Source organism: Populus nigra, chromosome 7 (assembly GCF_951802175.1).
Source record: "Populus nigra chromosome 7, ddPopNigr1.1, whole genome shotgun sequence".
Classification (NCBI taxonomy): Eukaryota; Viridiplantae; Streptophyta; class Magnoliopsida; order Malpighiales; family Salicaceae; genus Populus; species Populus nigra.
In genome coordinates this window covers 4668588-4689750 of record NC_084858.1, presented here as the reverse complement: position 1 = coordinate 4689750, position 21163 = coordinate 4668588, and the positions used below count along the sequence as shown (strand labels likewise).

Below are 21163 nucleotides of genomic sequence, written 5' to 3'. Positions count from 1 at the left end.
TATGTTAGAGTTTGCGGGTTCCTATTGTTTTTTTCTTTTTCTCTAGTGCATGAGGAACCATGGGGGGCTGTCAGGTCTTTATTATCAGCTCACTTTTATGTTCAGGTGTTTTCCTGCTTTATAATCTTGGATGGGGTATCTTGATCCTAAATAAAGCTTTGGTCCGGAGAAGGAGTTGAAATATGGGGAAAACCCTTTGCATTTGAAGTGAAGAACAGAACCATCCTGAAGCAGCATATTCATGAATTTCCTCTATTACCTAGTATTCCTGAGCTAAAGGAAGTGAACAAAGCTATTCAAGAAGCACGAGGGTCAATGACTTTGAAGGATCAATTGCAAGATGTTGTTGATGGTCTTAACCATGAGAACTTGAATGTTAGGTATATGGTGGTGTGTGAGTTAAGCAAGTTACTGAATCTGAGAAGGGGAGATATTACTTCTCTGATCACTGGTGAAGTTGCTGCTGATATGGACATTTTGAGCTCGTTGATCACAACCTTACTCAGAGGATGTGCAGAAGAATCAAGGACCGCAGTAGGACAGCGGCTGAAGTTGGTCTGTGCTGATTGTCTCGGAGCATTGGGTGCGGTTGACCCTGCTAAAGTAAAGGGAATTTCATCCCAGCGCTTTAAAATTGAATGTTCAGATGATGATCTTATATTTGATCAGCTGATCAGCAAACATTTGGCTAGGGCTTTTAGAGCTGCACCTGATACCATTGTTCAGGACTCAGCTGCATTGGCAATACAAGAATTGCTTAAGGTTGCAGGATATGAGGCATCACTGGATGGGACTGCTTCCCTGTCACAAACCCTGAAGGACAAGAGTGCTAAAAGTAGTAGTGGGATGAACACGAGGGGTCAGAGATTGTGGGATCGATTCTCTAATTATGTCAAAGAGATAATAGCCCCTTGTTTAACCTCTAGATTTCAGCTTCCAAATGTGGCTGACTCAGCATCAGTCGGGCCAATTTACCGGCCTTCTATGTCATTCAGAAGATGGATATTCTATTGGATAAAGAAACTTATTGCACATGCAACCAGATCTCGTGCAAGTATATTTAATGCCTGTAGAGCTCTAGTGCGGCATGATATGCAACTAGCAATTTATCTGCTGCCATATTTAGGTCTCAATGCTGTTTGTCATGGCACTGAGGAGGCGCGCCGCAACATAGCTGAGGAAATCCTATATGTTCTTGATGCTGCTACATCAGACAACAGTGGTGCTTGTTGAATATTAAACTCAATCTAGATGGTCAAGGAAGGCAACCACCAGCTGCCACCGACCAGCCGTCAGCCACCAGCTGTATGCCGCCAGCCGCCTTCACACCACCGTCCACAGCCGCCTTCACACTTGAAGGTTGAATTATCTTATTTTGAATTCGTGTATAAATAGCAAGCTGAGCTTATGCTATTATGTGTGGGAGAGTAGAGAGAAACACTAGAGAGAAAGAGAGAGGGCGTGTATTGTTAAGCTTGTTGTGTTTATTTTGCTCCTGTAAGCTTTTGTTCTTGAAATAAAACCTTGTGTTTTATCCCCTCTGAGTGTTTCAAAGCAACCACCAGTGGTTCCTCCCACCAACAATTGGTATCAGAGCCCCGTTCGTCAGAAAACAGAGGTATTTTCAGAGATAGCTGAATTTTCAAAGTTGTCAAAAACAAGTTTTGATCATTCCACTGTGTAGATCTCCTTCAGACGAACTCACTGCCGTAAAAATCAGGTCGATCGGACACCGAGGTGATCCACACGTGCCGCCTGAAGATCCGGTAACTGTAGCCCAGTCGCACCCACGCGCGCCAGAGAAAGAAGACGAGTGACGTCCACGCGCGCCATATTCAAGCCGTTAAGCCGAGCCTCCAGTCGAGCCGAAGAATATTCCCGAGAATATTCCCTTTCCAAGTCGCGCCGCATCCGAGCCGAGCCGAGCCGATAGAATATTCCACAGAATATTCCCGGTTCACCCCAGCGAACCGCCCGCCGTACAGAATTGGTTTTTTGACTGGTTCACCCATTTTCTGACCCGATTTATACAAAGTCATACCGGTTCCCTACTATTTTGACGGATCTATCTACAGTGTCCGTTTTGCCAAATTCAATTCCCAGAAGGTGATATAGGCAATTAAAAAGCAAAATGACTACAAAAAATACACAAACACTCATCCCGAAGCTGACCAAAGACAACTATAATAGTTGGTGCATCAGATTAAAGGCATTTATTGGTTCACAAGAGTGTTTGGAGATTGTACACTATGGTTATGATGAACCAGAGTCCAAAGAAGAAGAAGATGCTTTACAAGAGGCATAGAAGCTAGCCCTGAAAGTCAACAGAAAGAAAGACAACAAAGCAAAGACGATCATCTATCAAGGTCTTGATGAAGATACATTCGAGATCATAGCTTCCGCTGAAACATCACATGATATATGGGAGGCTCTCCAACAAAAATACAAAGGTGCTGACAGAATCAAGAAGATTCGTCTTCAATCTTTGCGAGGTGAATTTGAGTTATTACAAATGAAGTCCTCAGAATCAATTTCTGATTATCACACAAGAATTATGGTGATAGTCAATTAGATGAGGAGAAATGGAGAAGCCATCATAGATTCTCGAATTACTGAGAAAATTTTGAGATCCTTAGATCCAAAATTTGATTTTGTTGTTGTCGCCATTGAAGAGTCCAAAGAAGTGGACAAGTTGACAGTTGATGAGCTTATGAGTTCTTTGCAAGCTCATGAGCAGAAGATTGTAAAGCGAAATGGAGATAAGGCCATCGAGCATGCCTTACAAGCAAAGCTGTCTCTCAAGGACAGATATGAGCAAGGGGAGACTTCAACAAATGAATATACCACTCAAGCAGGAAATCAACAATCCAGAGGAGGATTCCAGAGATTCCAAGGAAGAGGTTCTTGGAATACAAGCTTCAGAGGAAGAGGTGGCAGAAATACCACCAGAGGAGGCCAAAGACAACAAGCATTCACTCCTAGAGGAAGAGGAGGCGGTTACAATAACCGTGATAAGAGAAATATCCAGTGTTATAGCTGCAATCAATTTGGGCACTATAACACTGAATGTCAAAGGAAAGCTCCGTTGGAGATACTTCAGCAAGCCAACTATGCAGAGAAGGATGACAGAGAAGAAGCTGCATTTCTTGTCCAATAAGAACTTGGCGAGAAACATGAAAATATATGGTATCTAGATACTGGAGCCAGCAATCACATGTGTGGCTACCGAGAGTTATTTAGTGATCTAGATGAGACCAAGCAAGGTCTAGTTACTTTTGGAGATACCACAAAGGTTCCATTCAAAGGTAAAGGCAGCATCCCAATCAAGTTGAATTACGGCGATTCCAGCCACATCGCCAATGTCTATTATGTCCCAGCCATAAAGCAGAACCTGATCAGCTTAGGTCAACTTATGGAGAGAGGTTATACTTTTTACTCGAAGAATTGTCATCTGACAATTAGAGACAACAATTGGAGATTAATTGCCTATGTGAAAATGTCCAAGAATAGGATGTTTCCTTTGAACATCCAGTATGATGCAGCAAGGTGTTTGAGTGCCATCACCAACAGTGAAGAATGGCTTTGGCACCTGAGGCTTGGATATCTGAATTTCACAAGTCTGAAGATGCGAGCAAGCAAGAAGATGGTCAAAGGTTTGCCTCACATTGATCATCCAGATTAAGTCTGTGAAAGTTGTGTCCTCAGCAAACATCACAGATCCAGTTTTGCCAAAGAAGTCAACTGGAGAGCAAAGAAGCCACTAGAGTTAGTGCACACAAATGTGTGTGGCCCAATAACACCTATGTTGATTGGACAAAATAGGTACTTCCTCACGTTTATTGATGATTTTAGCAGAAAGACATGGATATACTTTCTGAAGAGGAAGTCAGAAGTATTCAATTGTTTTAAAGATTTTAAAGCAATTGTAGAGAAGCAAAGTGGCTACATGATTAGAACCGTGAGATCTGATCAAGGTGGAGAATATACAGCAAATGACTTTGAAGTCTTTTGTACACAACAAGGCATCAGACATCAGACAACACCAGCCTATACACCACAGCTGAATGGTGTAGCTGAAAGGAAGAATCGCACGATTCTTGACATGACAAGAAGTTTGCTCAAAGCAAAGAAGTTGCCCAAGCAATACTAGGCTGAAGCTGTATCATGTGCAGTGTATCTACTGAATCGCTGCCCAACCATAAGTTTGCAAGGAGTCATTCCAGAAGAAGCATGGAGTTGTCACAAACCAAGTGTTACTCATCTACGAGTCTTTGGTTGTGTGGCATATGCAAAGATCTCAGATGCAAGAAGGAGAAAGCTTGATGATAAAAGCGAGAAATGCATCTTTGTCGGATATGGTGAAAGAAGGATGGGATACAAGCTGTATAATCTCATCATGAAGAAGGTGATTATGAGTAGAGATGTTATCTTTGAAGAAGATAAATCTTGGGAATGGAATGATGATAAAGAAGCAGTCAAATGGATCAACATTGATTTGATCCTTGAAGGTAAAGAAGTACCAACAGTACTTGTCGAAGAACCGATTGTGCCAGCAGCTGAACCACAAAGTCCGGTACACAGATTCCCTGTATTCAACAGGAGGAACACACCAGGAGCATCATCATCAACACCACCAGCAACATCCTCATCGTCAGAAGGACCAAGAAGGATGAGAAATCTTGAAGAGCTGTACGATGCCACTCAAGTAATGGAAGATACAAATTTGTTTTGTTTCTTTGCAGATAGTGACCCATTAAGCTTCAATGAAGCTGTCACAGAAGAGAAATGGATTAAAGCAATGGATGAAGAAATACATATCATTGAGAAGAATGATACCTGGAAGCTGACTTATCCACCAGAAAGCAAGAAAGCAATAGGTGTCAAATGGGTCTATAAGACAAAGAAAAAGGCAAAAGAAGAAGTGCAAAAATACAAAGCCATTGAAAAGGGAAACATTTATTAGAATGAAGTTCATGCTTGGCATGATATCCCTCGATTGAGTTTAAAGTGGAGATTTGTTGAATATTAAACTCAATCTAGATGGTCAAGGAAGGCAACCACCAGCCGCCACCGACCAGCTGTCAGCCACCAGCTGCATGCCGCCAGCCGCCTTCACACCACCGTCCACAGCCGCCTTCACACTTGAAGGTTGAATTATCTTATTTTGAATTTGTGTATAAATAGCAAGCTGAGCTTATGCTATTATGTGTGGGAGAGTAGAGAGAAACACTAAAGAGAAAGAGAGAGGGCGTGTATTGTTAAGCTTGTTGTGTTTATTTTGCTCCTGTAAGCTTTTGTTCTTGAAATAAAACCTTGTGTTTTATCCTCTTTGAGTGTTTCAAAACCACCACCAGTGGTTCCTTCCACCAACAGTGCTGCAGTTGGTGGGCAAAGTGAAGTTTGTATTCAAGCTGTTTTCACTCTCCTGGATAATCTTGGGCACTGGATAGATGATTTAGAACAAGAGCTAGCTCTTTCCCAATCTTTCCAATCACCAGCATCTAAGAAACAAGCATCCAAATCCAAGGGTCAAGGTTCAATTTCTTCGACAGATCAGGATCAACTCCTTGTACAGTGTAAGTATGTTTCAGAACTTTTAACTGCAATTCCAAAGCTAACACTTGCCAGGGCCTCCTTCAGGTGTCAGGCTTATGCAAGATCTTTGATGTACTTTGAGTCTCAGGTGCGTGGAAAATCTGGCGCATTTAACCCAGCAGCTGAGAGAAGTGGCATATTTGAGGATGAAGATGTTTCATATTTGATGGAAATATACAGCTGCCTAGATGAGCCTGATGGTCTATCTGGCTTGGCATGTCTACGCAAATAAGTAAGCTTGCAAGACCAGCTCTTAATAAATAAAAGAGCAGGAAACTGGGCTGAGGTTTTAACTTCTTGTGAGCAGGCTTTACAGATGGAGCCCTGTTCTGTTCAGCGGCATTCAGATGTCCTTAACTGTTTGCTGAACATGTGCCACCTTCAGGCTATGGTCATTCATGTGGATGGTTTAATTTCTAGGGTTCCACAATACAAGAAAACATGGTGCTGATTGCTCCTCTTGCTGCTGCTGGCATGGATTCTTACGTGCGGGCTTACCCGTTTATCGTGAAACTTCACTTATACGTGAATTGGAGGACTTCCACACTCTTCTTGTTGATGATTCCTTCTTGGTCAAAAAATTCCATCCGGGTCATCTAGAATTCACTAAATTGATGGAGAATTGGGAACATCGGCTCAGATTTACTCAACCATCCCTTTGGGCAAGGGAGCCTCTTTTGGCTTTCCGAAGATTGGAATTTGGTGCCAGTAGTCTCGGTGCCCATGTTGGGATCTGCTGGCTTCAGTATGCAAAGCTTTGTCGCTTGGCTGGTCACTATGAGACAGCAAACCGAGCAATTCTCGAAGCCCAGGCCTCGGGTGCACCTAATGTTCACATGGAAAAGGCCAAGCTTCTGTGGAGTACTAGGCGATCAGATGGTGCCATTGCAGAGTTGCAGCAAACTCTCCTTCACATGCCTGAAAAGGTTGTAGGTGCTGCTGCTAGGTCTTCAATTACTAGCCTTTCATTGGTTCCATTGAATCCCCAACCTGCATTTTGTGATACTCAAGCTTCGAGTGAGAATCTAGATATTGCAAAGACTCTACTTTTATATTCCAGATGGATCCATTATACGGGTCAGAAACAAAAGGAAGATGTCATAACTCTTTATACCAGGGTGAGGGATCTGCAGCCTAAGTGAGAAAAAAGATTCTTCTATTTGGCTAAATATTGCGATGAGGTGCTTGTTGATGCCAGGAAACGTCAGGAAGATAATTATGAACTAGGTCCCAGACCGGTACCCATTGACTTCCACTTCTATTTCTCCTTCAAACACTGAGAGGCGATGGTGGACTTCCGCACCTGATGTACTTTTATTCTATGCTAAGGGGCTGCATAGGGGCCACAAGAATCTCTTTCAAGCTCTTCCAAGATTGCTTACACTGTGGTTTGAATTTGGAAGCATTTACCTAGAAATATTGGAAGTATTGGAAATATCTAAAAATCAATCATTGGGAGTACTTTGCGAAGATATTTTTAAAAAAATTTAAATTTTTTTTATTTTTTTTGACGTAATATATTTTTGATTTTTTTAATTTATTTTGATGTGTTAATCTCAAAAATAATTTTTTAAAAATAAAAATATATTATTGGTATATTTGTCTGAGTGAAAAGTATTTTAAAAAGCAACCACAACTACATTCTCAAACACCCTAACACGATAAAAAAAATACAAAAATAGATAGAAGCAATAAAATATAACGCAAATCATATAAATTACATAATCATTTGTCATTCTAAATAAAAAATTATTTTCTTTTAATTTAAATTCTCTTGAAATAAAAAATGACACTTTTCACCAATCTTGTTTTCGAGAAGGTGGCATTTTCCCTCCTATTTAAAATTCCAGCACCAAAAAGAAAGAAAGAAAAAACTCTTTAACTGAACGCAGTACAAGGGAACATCAACAATAAAAGCAGAAATAAGCTCTCTCAATATAACACGTTCCAGGTTACAGCTCCCGGAGATCAAAAGTCTATTTTACAAACAAAACCACATTTTTCTCCTCCCCATTTTCTTTTCTTTTCCCCTAAGTTTTTGAAACGAGGAGCTGCTAGAGTTACATGATTGTCAAGCAGACATTGATATCTCATTTGAAAGGCGCGTCAGAAGATTGCAACTCTCCACAACTTAAATACAGAGGTAGGATAATTTGGGAGCGATTGGTTCAAAAATGAACTAAGGGGGGTGTGTGTGTGTAAATTAATGGCTTGATGATGATCGGCATGACAAATAAAAATAGTGTACAGTAATGGTAATGAGAAGGATGGAAAAGGGTTGGTTCGATTAGCTGGTTGTTCAGGTTATGAGCATCCGCAAGACTTCCCTTTACTTCCTCCTGAGCACAGATAGAAATCGACCAGACGATTTCTCCTTGCGCAATTCACCAGAATCCCCAAACTGCTATAAAAACTTGCAAGTCTTAGTGCTTGTGATGAACATGTACAGAAACATATATGATATATAAAGCCATTTGTAGCACAAAACAGAATTGCTAAATACCTCTTTTGCTATTTGTTGCAGGATCTCAATAATCTCTGAGAAGTCAGGCCTTAGAGCTGGATCCTGTTGCCAGCATTTTTCTAGCAGTTCGGCAAGCTTTGGTTGAGTATTCTTGGGTATGGTAGGCCGTAGACCCTGAAACCACGTGAATGAAAAGCACCACACAAACTCTTATTATCATGGACTCATCATATGAAATAGGGGAGAAAATGCTTGTTGAAAAGGATTTTTACCTTTTGAACCACTCCAACAGCTGCTTGTAAAGGGGTTAAGTATTCATATGGAATCTGGGAAGCCAAATATGCAAAAATGATTAACTTGCAAGATCAGAAACTTACGGAAAAGAGAGGGGATATTATACCAAATGACCAGCAGTACCTTTCCAGTTAACAACTCCCATAACACGATCCCAAAACTAAATACGTCAGCCTTATGGTCATACGGCTTGTGCTCAATGACCTTCAATGCAAGATAAAAGTTGTAAGAAAATGACGAGATGAACCATTCAGAAGATGCATGGTGGTTACCACCAGCACAACTAATGATGCATCCAAGTTTCAACAAGAATCATGGGGGAGGGGAGGGTAAAGCTATGGTTTATTTAACAATGGTAAATAAGTGATCTCTCTCAGTGACAGCTAGAAGCAAATTACACACTAAGATTAATGTCAAGATAGTTTGCACACTAGTACTGGGGAGGATATTGGTAAAGCTGGGAACACTTTCAGAATAAGGTGTAATGAAAACAAAGGGGCACCTCGGGAGCCATCCATCTATAGGTCCCAGTTTCCGCAGTCATGATTCCAGTCTGAGCTTTCACTCTGGCAACACCAAAATCAGCAACCTTGACTACCTGAAATGAAATGAACAGATGTTTCTTATAGATACACATACGGTACAAAGCTTCAGTTGAATTTGATTTATCTTCCTCAGTGATCATGATGAGAGTCGAAGACGTGTGGAGGACGATGAAAAAGACGAGGTAAAAAACATCACTGAAGCTAATCGAATAGTAAACAAAGCACATGCTGAAAAAATTAAATACGGTAAAGAAGAATCTTACTTCATTTTCATCCAAGAGAAGATTTGCAGCCTTCAAATCCCTATGAATTATATTATTTTGGTGCAAGTAATCCATTCCTTTAGAAACATCTATTGCTACTTTAAGTAAATTTGGCAGCTTAAAAACACCCCCCTGCTTGTGTAGGTAGTCATAGACACTTCCTCCGTGCATGAATTCTGTTTAACAAAAAAGAAAAACAAAGAAAAATCAAGATACAAAATGTTCAATGGGAGATGAAAAATTTAAAGGAAAAAAAAGAAAGGAATTAACACGAGGAATAAATTAACATAACAACTGTTTCAAAACTCTTCGGCATTTACCTGTTACAATGCACAAACTTGGAGGCTTGGTGCATGCACCGATAAATTGTACGACATTCTTATGTCGAACTTTCCTACAAGTTCAAAGAATATGTAAAAACAAGGAAATTAAAAACCAAACCCAAGAAACAGCCTAGAGTTGTAGAAAAACTATGTAGCTGAAGACGTTGTGCCAGACCTCATTATGTAAACTTCTTGGGCGAATTCTTTCTGCAAGTCTGAATTTAATCGCTCAGGCTTGAGAATTTTGATAGCCACTTCCTGACTACAGTATGTACCTTTGTACCTAAGCAAATAGGATGGAACAGTTGAATAAGAAACCAAACATCAACAGAAATTGTATCTAAAAGACAGTTAACTTACAGATCACCATAGGATCCAGAGGCAACTTTGTTCTCAAACTTCAAATATTTAGGATCAATTTCCCACACATCAGTCCCGTCATTGGGTATTGCAACATGATTAGTATCGTATTTGATCCTAAATTGCTCGCGATCCTGCAAACACATTTAAAGTAAATTGGAATGCATATCGAAACAAGACATAATGAATGAAACTGCACAAGGAAAAACATGAATAGGTTCTAGTCAATTGATGTGGTGAAGAGATTATGGCATAAACTAGACATTATCAATTATCTTATTGCATTGGAAAACTAAAGAATAAGCAGAAGCAAAATCTGAGAACTTCAAAATGGTACCCATCAGCTACCTATGGTGAATTGTTCCTGAAGTAAATTCAGTTATATGTGTTCTACCATATTCAAAACATTGCTAGTAGCGTTATGCCTGTCATATACAAGGCATATCATCTAATTTGAGGAGGTTGCTCGTGGAAGAAATAGATGAAACAATTTTAAAATGATGAAGATAAAAAATACATGTCAACAAAACACAATTCCTAACAGACAACTTAATCATCGGGATAAATTCTTATTCAATACATGGCCTAGTCTATTGCAATCCTGGTCTACTTTTGCCCATTTCCAGTACTATAAGAGTTGCTAATGGGAATTCCTGAATATAACTCCTTTTTTCGTTTTCTTAATTATCACTAATTAACTTGTGACTAAGTTTTATTTCTACCTACAGCAGCCCCTCCTCAACCCCATAAAATAACCAAATGGTAAAAAGATCTGAAACTGGATGAAGGAAATTACATCAAATGTTGGAAAGCAATTTATAAAACATTTCATTGCATCCCGCCCAATTCACTGGCTTTAGATATAATTAACTTCAATTTGAGAGGACCATTTTAGCAAATAGACCATTGGTTAGAAGAGAATATTCTGCTTGCAGGGTCATGCAAAGCTTGCCTGATCGATCCTCATCAAATAATATGACATCTCCACTAAACAAGAAACAAGAAAATCAAGAGACTGGAAATATAATCAATTCAAGTACAAATAAATTCATAAAAACTCTTGTAGAAAACCACATTCAACAGTGAGCATTGTGAGTGAGAGTAAGCCAGATTTATTATAAGCTGCAAACTCCATAAGAAGACACTTGCGATCACTACAAATGAAATCAGGGAATTACCTCAATCTTGAAAACCTCCTTTGCCAACGCTTCTCTGAGCTGCTCCGTTTCCTGAAAATTATGAACAGTCTGTTAATCGATCAAGTTCGTTGTGTATTTCAAATATGTTCCTGATTAATGGAAGCCTTATGTAATAAAAGGAGTGTATGGCAAGTACCTCAAATGGCCAACCATCAACAACAAATACATCTAAGGAGTAGCCATCAACTGTCGAAAATGCGTGCGCTTCTTGGATGTTCAACCCAATGTCAGCAAGTAAGGAAGTCAGCTGTAAATTCACAAAACATCAATGACCTCATAAATAACTAGAAGCACAATAAACGACAAATACATTAAACCAATGGTTAAATGTTTATTTTAGCAGTATCAGACACTATCACAGACTTCTTGCTAACATAAAATGTCAGTTATTCATGCAACTTTACCTGCCAGTAAAATGCATGCTACCAGCTGGTGGAATAAATTAAGCTCAAAACGAATCCTAAAATTTGTTTGCAGTTCTTCCAAATTGAATACCAAAACAGCCTCCAAATTGAAAGAAGCAGCAGAATAAACGAAGATTTTCCCCAGCAAATTGAAACAATGATTGAGAAATAAAATGAGCTTGGCTTACTTCAACAAGCATGCTTATCTTACCTGACTCAGGAGTTTTGGCTTGTCATCAGTTGAAAAAGTAATTTCATGCATGGGCCTACATCATTGCCAACAAGTAAAATAGTGTAAACTTCACCATCCAAATCTAGTAAATCATGTATATGAATATTTGCATGCCTGTATATATGTTTAGAAAAGTGCATAATCAATGGCATGCTCAATCAGATAGAGCGCCATTTCAAATATAGGATCTCATATACAAAGAGAACCCACTACTCTACCATATTCAAGGATTAAAAACTCATCTGAATTCTGATTTGTACTCAAGTCTGTCGATTAAAGACAATGATTAATATAAAAATGATCTTTGTTAAAACTTTTCAAAAGAAAAGGTGAAAGTGAACTAACAAAAGGGAAAAAAACCCAGATAGATCCTTATTGGAATCAAGTTAACTCTACCACAATAGCATTTTGAATGAGAGAATTACCTGAAGAACTTTGAATCAGCACACACAGAATTATCACCATCTTGATCATCAAATTTATTTGCTTCAAGTGCCAGTGCTTCAAGATTAGGTGATGAACCAAAGGCTGGCGGTGGATGCATGCTGACAATTGAAAACAAGATAAAAATGTCAGCAATATTAATGAAACTTATTGATTGGAGTCGTCAAAATCACAACATGCATGGATTAAGAGGATTCTAGGACGGATAATGATCTCAACAGCATACTTCTTTCTTTGAACTGCTTCTTTACTAGGAGAGTCTTGAAGGCTAGAGTCAGCAGAATTGTCATCAGAAGTAGGATGAACCTGCATGTGGGAGATGCAGTTGATTGCACTTGATAAATTAAAAAGTTTACAAGACTCAATGCAAGAAAAGAAGATAGCAAATGCAAACGAGGTTTGCAATCCACACATTTGACAGAAATTCAGCTGCGTTTATTGAACTCAAACAGATCAAACCAGCCTCACAGTGTGAAATGCAGCACCCATTCGAAGACATGTTTACAGAAGATTCCTTTCATAGCTAGTAACTAAACCAGTATTATACTCGTATATTTATAGTTATATCACATTTACTTCTACATCAACAATGTGGAACAAAAAATCAATTTTGATGAACACAAAAACACAAAACTTCGAACTCCAAATTCTCCACAAAAGATAGGATCCTTCAAAACCTAAAAACACCTGCCGAAAACTTGTATCATGAACAAATCCTCGCGTAGTCTTAAAATCTATAGCTTAATTAATGAATCGCAAATTCTATTCATAATCAAATCTTCACAAATTAATATCGAGAAGCATCGGTAATATAAAAAAAACATAACAAATCAGTAAATAGACGTTACCTGAACAAGGCGAATTTCAATCGCCGGTCGATTAGCAGGATCGTGAGCCAAACGCAGCAATCTCTTATGCGTTAACACATCTTCTGCTCTCTCCACATTCACATCTAACGCATATCTACACCACAAAAGGTACCAAAATCAGAATTGTCCTCCAAAAGATAAAAATAAAAAGACAATGAAAAAACTAATAATTCAAATTAAAAAAAAAAACACAAAATTTTCATTTCCGTAACGAAGAGGCAACACCAAGTCACATACATACACATATATCGTATAGATGCACGTACATGTGCGGAAACTAACACACACACACGTACCTGGTAGGGAGGCGATTGAAGTGAGTCCAGAGTTGATCATCAAAACCAGGTAGATTAGCTTCTTCGTGATTAGATTCTTTAAGACGACGAAGAATCTCATTATAAACCTCAAGTTTCTGCTGCATCCTTTGCTGTTGTTGCCTTCCTTGTAACACCGAATCAGACAATGTCGTGTTCGTGTTCTCGTTCACTCTGCTGCCGCAGCTCTCGTCACTACCACCCTCCTCCATCGCCATAACCACCATTTTAACAAACAAAAAAAACAATAAATAAAGCAAAATGCAGAGAGAGAAGTTGTGAATTGTTTTTACTTATTTCGCTTCTTACGTTAAAGAAAAAGGGAGGTAGGTTTAAGAGGAGATTAAGGGGAGGGTTAAGAGAGGATTAAGGTTTAATTAATCTAATATTATGGATTCATAGTGGGTGCTGAAGAGAGAGAGGCTGCGTTGTGAGTTTTTTTGAATGGGTTTCTGGCTTTCCTTCCGCTGCTCTCTAAATATGTAAGTTGTTTTAGAGGCGTAGTGCGCACCCTCGCTCGTTATCCTCCCCCAAATAAAATATTAGCGGGGAGAGTTATATGCTGTGTGTACATTACATCAACTTCCATGCATCTTTACAACGTTTTTTTTTTGTTTTGTTTTTTCAATCCATCTTTTTGACTTGGAATCATTCCGTTGATGCTATTTAAATCAGAATGTTTTGGGACTGAATGCAGTGCACGAGTTTAAAAAAGGTTTTAATTTTAGAAAAGCAATATTTTTATAAACTATTTCATTTTATTATATGAATTTTAATCTTAATGCATGAATTCGACCAACTAAAAGATATTGTTTGGATATTTAATTAAAAAATAAAAGAAGATGCCATGTTTGTTTCATATGAAGACAAGCCCAATTACTTTAATTGAATAATATTGTAGTTACTTAATATTGTGCTATCTTAAACAAAAGAAATGGGCACTCAAGGTCGGATGTGATAAGGATAATATTGGCCTAAGGTTCTGGGTTTATGAAAAAAATGGCATCATCATGCATGCATGCCGCGAGGAAGAGAGTCTCTTATTACCGATTGATGTGTGGAATGTGGAGTGCAGAAGCTCATCGAGACGATCAGGATGATGGGGTGGGAGTGCCATTTAAGATGGTGCATGGAAGAGCGTTCATTTCTTGCATTGCTAAATTATTATTATTATTATTATTATTATTATTATTATTATTAACAAGAAAGATTTCCATTTTCAATTAATCCCTATGAATCCGTGCTGCCACCTTCTCACCTCCCATTTTAAACAATGAAACTTCCCCCATTTCCACCCGTATTAAGCTATAAAGGTTCAAAAAAGGCAAATCCAATGGCTCCCGCTGATTCTGGACAAGCTCACCTTGGAAATACCATAATGGCCATAAATGTTTGGTTTATGTTTCCATATTTGATTTATAATTACGGGAAGCGTGGGAGGTTGGTAGATACTGTTTTTTATTTTTAAATGTATTAAAATAATATTTTTTTATTTTTTAAAGTTTATTTTTGATATTGGTGTGTTTGTACATCAAAATATTCTAAAAAATTAAAAAAATTAATTTAAAATAATATATATATATATATATATATATATATATATATATATATATATATTAAAAAAGGATCAACTTCAATACTACCGATCAGTGTAGAAATACTCCATGAAGATGCGGCACCCACTTCATTTTGTCTATTAATAAAGCCAAAATCCAATGGCTCCCAGCCTCCCACTGATTCTGGATAAGCTCACCTCGGAAATACTATAATGTCCATAAATGATTGATTTATGTCTTAAAGGAGTGTTTGTAAGTATTATAGTTATTGTTTTTTAAAATAATTTTTGTTTTAGAAAATGTTAAAATAATATTTTTTTTATTTTTAAAAATTTATTTTTGATATTAAAAATATTAAAACGGTCTAAAAATACTAAAAATTTTAATTTAAAAAGGATCAAATTTTAACAAAATAAAAAATATATTGAATCTCGATACCGGAAATACTCTTGACGAGGTGTGTGAGATGCGGCACCCACTTCAGTTTGTCTAAGAATGTCGAAGATAAAGCCAAAATAAAACCAAAAGGTGGCACTCCTCAATGCTTGGAGCAAGGGCTTGTCAAGGGGGTTAAGAGTAATTGCATGTTGATGGTTATCTTGATCTTTTTTCTGATCAAGAAACATAATCTCCCTCGAAGTTTTTGCCATGAAACACGAGGAACAGGGACCAAGGAGAGCGCTAAGAAGGTGCTGCTGAGTAATTATGAGATTCATGGGAGAGGTGTGGATTTTGGACCAGCAGTACTTAGATGAAGTTACTTAAAAGCACTTTTCTTTCCTCTGTTGATGCTAGCTTGTAACGTGAAAAAAAAAAAGAGAAGCAAAAATGGGGAATTAACATAATAATTTAACAAATAAAGTTTCCTTTGCTGTAATTTTAAGAAATACTAATTCAAAATAAAATGATACCACGACAAAATATGCAATAAATATGACAGTTTTGCTATTTTATGTTATTTCAAGCAAGTTGATAGCACGAAAAAAGAAGGTGAGAATGAAGCAAGCAAACCAAAAACATACTTTTTTAACTACATATAAATTTTTTTTAATTATAGATGTCTAGATCAGTTTATGTGTTTCTCAACTAATTCCTCGAGATTCTGAAGTTAATAATCATATAAATTTTTAGTGACTCTAAAATTTATAATACTTGAATTAATAATTTTTAAAAAATAAATTTAGAATTTTATCCGTATATAATTTTAATGAGATATTTCTTAATTAACAGCTAGGTGTGCTAAAAAAATATGGTCTCACAAGGTAATTACCTTATAATCTTGGGGGCTACAATGTCTCGCTCGTCGAGCATGATGAACGTTATCATCACACGGTGCTCCATGTTAACGGTATCAGATGTGGAAAATCAACCACCGTCACGAATTGCAAGATACACATGCAAATCGTGGGTGTACTGTTGCTATAAATAAATGTTCTTGAGAGTCAAATCACTAATAAATCTTACTGATAGAGTGGATTAATAATTAATATAGACATAATTCAAGAGCTTCAAATGAAGCTTTAGAACACAATTCGCCTAATCAAGATTAGATAGATTTATATTTGATACAAATATAATTTCAGGAGCCGTGCCCAGATAGATTTGGTATTAATAAAATAAACCATGACCCGGACAATCTTTTACAAGGAATTATAGGGCCACGTGTCAATCCAGGATTGCGAGATAGAGCGGTTGACCTGAGCTAGCAGACACGCGATTCGCATTAGCAGAGGAATAATCGGGTAAAATAAAGTGCCATGACATGGAAGATAAACAAGAAGAAATTACTTGGACGGCACGTGGAAAGATGGGAGTGGATGACGTGGTAAAGTGGCCTTTGGGTATCACCAAAGGTCACGTGAGATTAGCAGAGGAGATTTGACATCGAAGCGGCAACCTGTCGCCGCCAGACTTTCAAGAATATGCGATTCCGAGTCCAAGAATCCATGTTTCTAGTGGAGTTTAAATAAATGAATATTTAAGCTTATCCGAAACCGCAACGAAGGCATGCAGTTTCGGTTAGTTATTAATATATGCAGGAGAACGGAAACATTTCGAGTCAAATTTTCTCTTGTTTTAATAATCTGGGCAGTGAAAAGAAATGAGGATATTCTCCGAACTCTTTTAACATCCTGCTTGAATTCTTTCTCAGATCGATTTTTAGTAAACGGTTCATGACAAGGTTAGCATATTTACCAGAAATTATTATTTTTCTAAGTGAATAAAAAATGAGAAAATAAATACATGCAGCACAGTTGTGTTTTAGAGTCATTTTTATTACATTTTTTAAGTAAAGATAAATAACAATAACAATAACAATATATTGTTATAAAATTTGTTTCGGGAATGAACTTGACTCAAAAATCAGGTTTGACTGGTGAATTTGTAAGTCAATAAATTAACCTAATATTTTGTTGTTTCAAGATTATTACCCTTAAAAAAAAAAAGCCTTGAATAGTTTCTTAATAAAAAAATCAAAATAATTTTTTTAAATAATTTTAATGTGTTAATATAAAAAAATACATATATACAAATATAATTTTAATTAAAAAACAATATTAAAAATATCAATCATGTTATTAACAAAACACATATTGCATGGAGTTAAAAGACTACCAGCACACCATGTTAAGATTTTAGACACCATTTGTTTTGTCAGTTCAACCAAGTTTTTTATTTTTAAATTTTTTAATATATTAATTTAAAAAATAAATTATATATATATATATATATATAATAAAAACATTTTAAAAAACAATCTAATACGATACGTGAGATAAACATGAGATGTCGGTAATGAGGTGGGGGCAATTCTGACTAGGACAGTGCAGATTTAACAGGACGATGTTGGAAAGTTTATCATAGACTTTCCTTCCTTTTTAGAACTAGAAAACACCTCCCTGAGTACAAGGAATCACTTTTTTTGATGGGCCAACTTTGATTCAGATAAAGTTTGCCGGTTCGAATATTTATGTAGATTAGATTGGATGGCTATACCATCATCCTGGCAGCTCTATAGTTTTATATTTTTTTATACAAATATAACTTTAAAAAGTCAACAATATATTGCCTTTGCAAACTACCGTCAAAAGAAAGAGATATATTGAAAATTTATTTAATTAATATAATTTAAATAAATTATAAATTAATACGAAATTAATCTTGAAAAACCCTTAATTTTTCTATTAAAAATCTATATTTAATTTATTATTTGATTCTTGATTTATAGTAACTAATCAAATATAGGTAATGATGGGAATTGATTCTTATTAATTATTTAACTTTTTAATTTTAAAAATTCATTATAAAAAAGGGTTAAAAAAAGTTTTAAATTTGAGTTTTTTTTCCAGATTTTTATACACTCCTTTTCATCTTATTTTTAATGTTTTTTCTTCTTTTCATAATTTGATTTTCCCCTCTAAAATTTAGAGTTCAGTTTCACGTATAGGGTAGTCCTTCGCAATGCCCTCCACCAAACGAGAAGGACTGTTCATTTGACGGTGGGCTTATTTGCATGGCCCTTTTACTTAGATCATACAAAATTTAAATTTAGATTTTAGACGGCGCAAAAATAAGCACATAATTTCTATCCAATCTTGGCCCGTGATAAAGCCCTGCCCTTAATATTACTAGTGGACTAGTCCCCTGTCTATAGGCTACAATCTCAGGAGGTGGTAGCAAATTTTGTTTTAGTTAGGGTTGCTGGAATAATTTATTGCTGCATGCAAGGTTTTTTTTTTAGGTTTTACTTCTCATGGACACACACTGTGTTGGGCGTAGGGTCAAGTTTTTTATATATAAAACTTGATATATTGCTAATATTTTTTTTAATAAAAAAAAAATTTTAATTGAGTGAGAGCTGACATGATATGACCCGATTGACTTTGCAGGTCTAAAAATAACTCAAATAACCTATAAAAATATACTTTTAAACAAAAAAAAATCAATGTGACATCTTTTTCTAATATTAAAATAATAAAATATCATATTAACTTTAGTCAGCTTGCGTTAACATGTTAAAATCACTATCAAAGTTATGAGATTATGATAATTCTATAGAAAATAATTCAAAACAAATTATGAAGCATAATTTTCAATCAACCCAATGTTTAAGGATGAAATTATAAAAATCAAATAAAAAAGACCTAAAAAGCAACCTGAGTTAACCTATAAAACCCGCGATCCGGGTCATAAGACCAAGATAACTCAACAGAAAGCAAACCAAAACATATAACAAAATTCAATTCACAATTTGCCCAATGTTTAAGAATAAGATTAAAATAATAAATCAAATAGAAAAATACATAAAAAATAAACTGAGTCAATCCGTTAAACCCATGAACTAAGTCATGAAACCGGGATAACCTCATAAAAAGAAAATAAAAAAAAACAACTTGATATAACCTGGATTAACCTGTCAAATATGTGATTTTAGTAATGAGATTAAGATAATCCTATAAAGAACAAATCAATACAAATTATAAAGCTCAATTATTAATTGATCATATCAGACCCAATATTGAATGATGAAACTTGTAAATTTTTCAATTAAAAAAATGACATGGAAAATAAGCCAAGTCAACCTGGGTTAATCCGTTAAGCATTATTCTCGAGTTATGAGACCAATATATAACCTAATAAACAACAAACCAAAACAAAGTATAAAGCTTAATTTCATATCAAACACAATAATAATTGATAAAATTGGAGAAAAAAAGTCAATTAAAAAAAGTTTAAGAAAAAATCGAGTTAACTGGGTTAAACTACCAAACTCATGACTCGAGTCAAGAGACATGGACAACCTAATAAATAATAAATCCAATTTTGAATGACATATGACCCAAGTCACACGACTAAGATAACCTCTTAGAAAAAAATAAAAAACAACCCGATTTAATCGAGTTTAAGATATCCTCATTGAAAGTGAATCAAAATGGATAATAAAACTCAATTTCAAACTGATCTAATATTCAATGATGAAATTGTAAAAAAAAATCAATTAAAAAAAAGGATAAAAAACAACTCGAGTCAACTTAAGTTAATTTGTTAAGCACTATTATCAGGTCATGAAGCCAAAATAACCTAATAGAAAGTAAATAAAACAAATCATACAACTTAATTCTCGATCGATTTAATATTAAAGGATAAAATTGAAAAAAAAAGTTAATTAAGAAAAAAATATTGAATCAACCAGATTAACCTGTGATCCGTGTTATGAAAGTAAAATAACCTAATAAAAAACAAATGTAATATTAAAAGATGAGATATAAAAAAAATAAAAATAAAAAGCATTGATTGAAAAAGAAATCAAAGAAGAAAAAAGAAGAAGCACTATTTAAATAAATAGTGATTTGTGAGGATAGCACAACAAAAAAACCCCCTTTTTAGTTTTTTTCTTAAAGCAACTCCAACGCAAGAGCTATTGGGATAGCCAAAACTAAAAAAAAGTACTTTGACCTATTATTTTTAGTTTTAACAACTCCAACGGGATAGTTATATGAATAGCTAAAATGTCTTTTTTTGCTCTAAAATACTATTTCTACACTTCTCTGTAGAATAGCCAAAAGCAAGAGAAAGTATGTATATTTGTTGTCCAATGTCTCTTTCCTTTGTTTTCCTCTTTAAAAATATAATAATAAAAAGAAAATAAACCTGTAAATTTCAAAGCCTTGTGCCTCGCTTCTTTGTGGTTTGGAAAAATAAGAAGTAGTTGTCCTCCAATTAATTAATAACATCAATTATGCCCTGCTCTGTTAATTAGCTGAAATCAAAAGGTATACTTGCTTATAGATTTTTTTTATTTTCTTTTTTATCTCTTGATTTTATAAATTACTCATTAATTATATAATTAATAAAATCATGATTATATTATATAAAAAATAACTAAATTAGTTATATAACTATATTAAAATTAATTTAATATAAAATATTAAAATATAATTAAACTATTCAAAAAAATCATTTTATCAATTTAATTTTTTAATATAGCATTTTTAATTGGAGAAGCTCTTAATCTGATACAGCATCTCTGATATAGCATCTCTAATTATATCTCAGTGGCTAGCTATTTGATTTTGTACTGGAAATCCATTTAAAGCAATTTTTGGTTTACATTTGATGCTATATCAGAGATGCAATTTTTGGTTTACATTTGATGCTATCAATTCTTGGATTGCCATTTGTTACTTGTAGCAAGCAATCTGATACAGCATCTCTGATATAGCAATTTTGTTAATTATATCTCAGTGGCTAGCTATTTGATGTTCTTGGATTGCCATTTGTTACTTGTACCAAGCAACTC

At 35.6% G+C, this 21163-nt stretch overlaps 1 protein-coding gene across 2 annotated transcripts; it reads right to left on the bottom strand.

Annotated features, from left to right (window-relative positions):
* Positions 1-7506: 7506 nt before the first annotated feature.
* On the bottom strand, positions 7507-13775 carry LOC133698850 (serine/threonine-protein kinase STY46-like). Of its 2 annotated transcripts, none has more exons than XM_062121939.1 (16): positions 13289-13775; positions 12972-13086; positions 12350-12429; positions 12105-12224; positions 11659-11713; positions 11180-11290; positions 11023-11073; positions 9845-9978; positions 9660-9767; positions 9482-9555; positions 9162-9337; positions 8856-8951; positions 8477-8557; positions 8332-8385; positions 8099-8233; positions 7507-7999 (listed from the first exon to the last, which is right to left on the bottom strand). In XM_062121939.1, the coding sequence occupies exons 1-16, from the start codon at positions 13531-13533 to the stop codon at positions 7925-7927; spliced, it is 1710 nt and encodes a 569-aa protein (XP_061977923.1). In that variant the 5' UTR covers positions 13534-13775; the 3' UTR covers positions 7507-7924. The 2 variants fall into 2 exon arrangements, with proteins under 2 accessions (XP_061977923.1, XP_061977924.1); XM_062121940.1 differs by having other exon boundaries at positions 7507-7996.
* Between the last annotated feature and the right edge of the window lie 7388 nt (positions 13776-21163).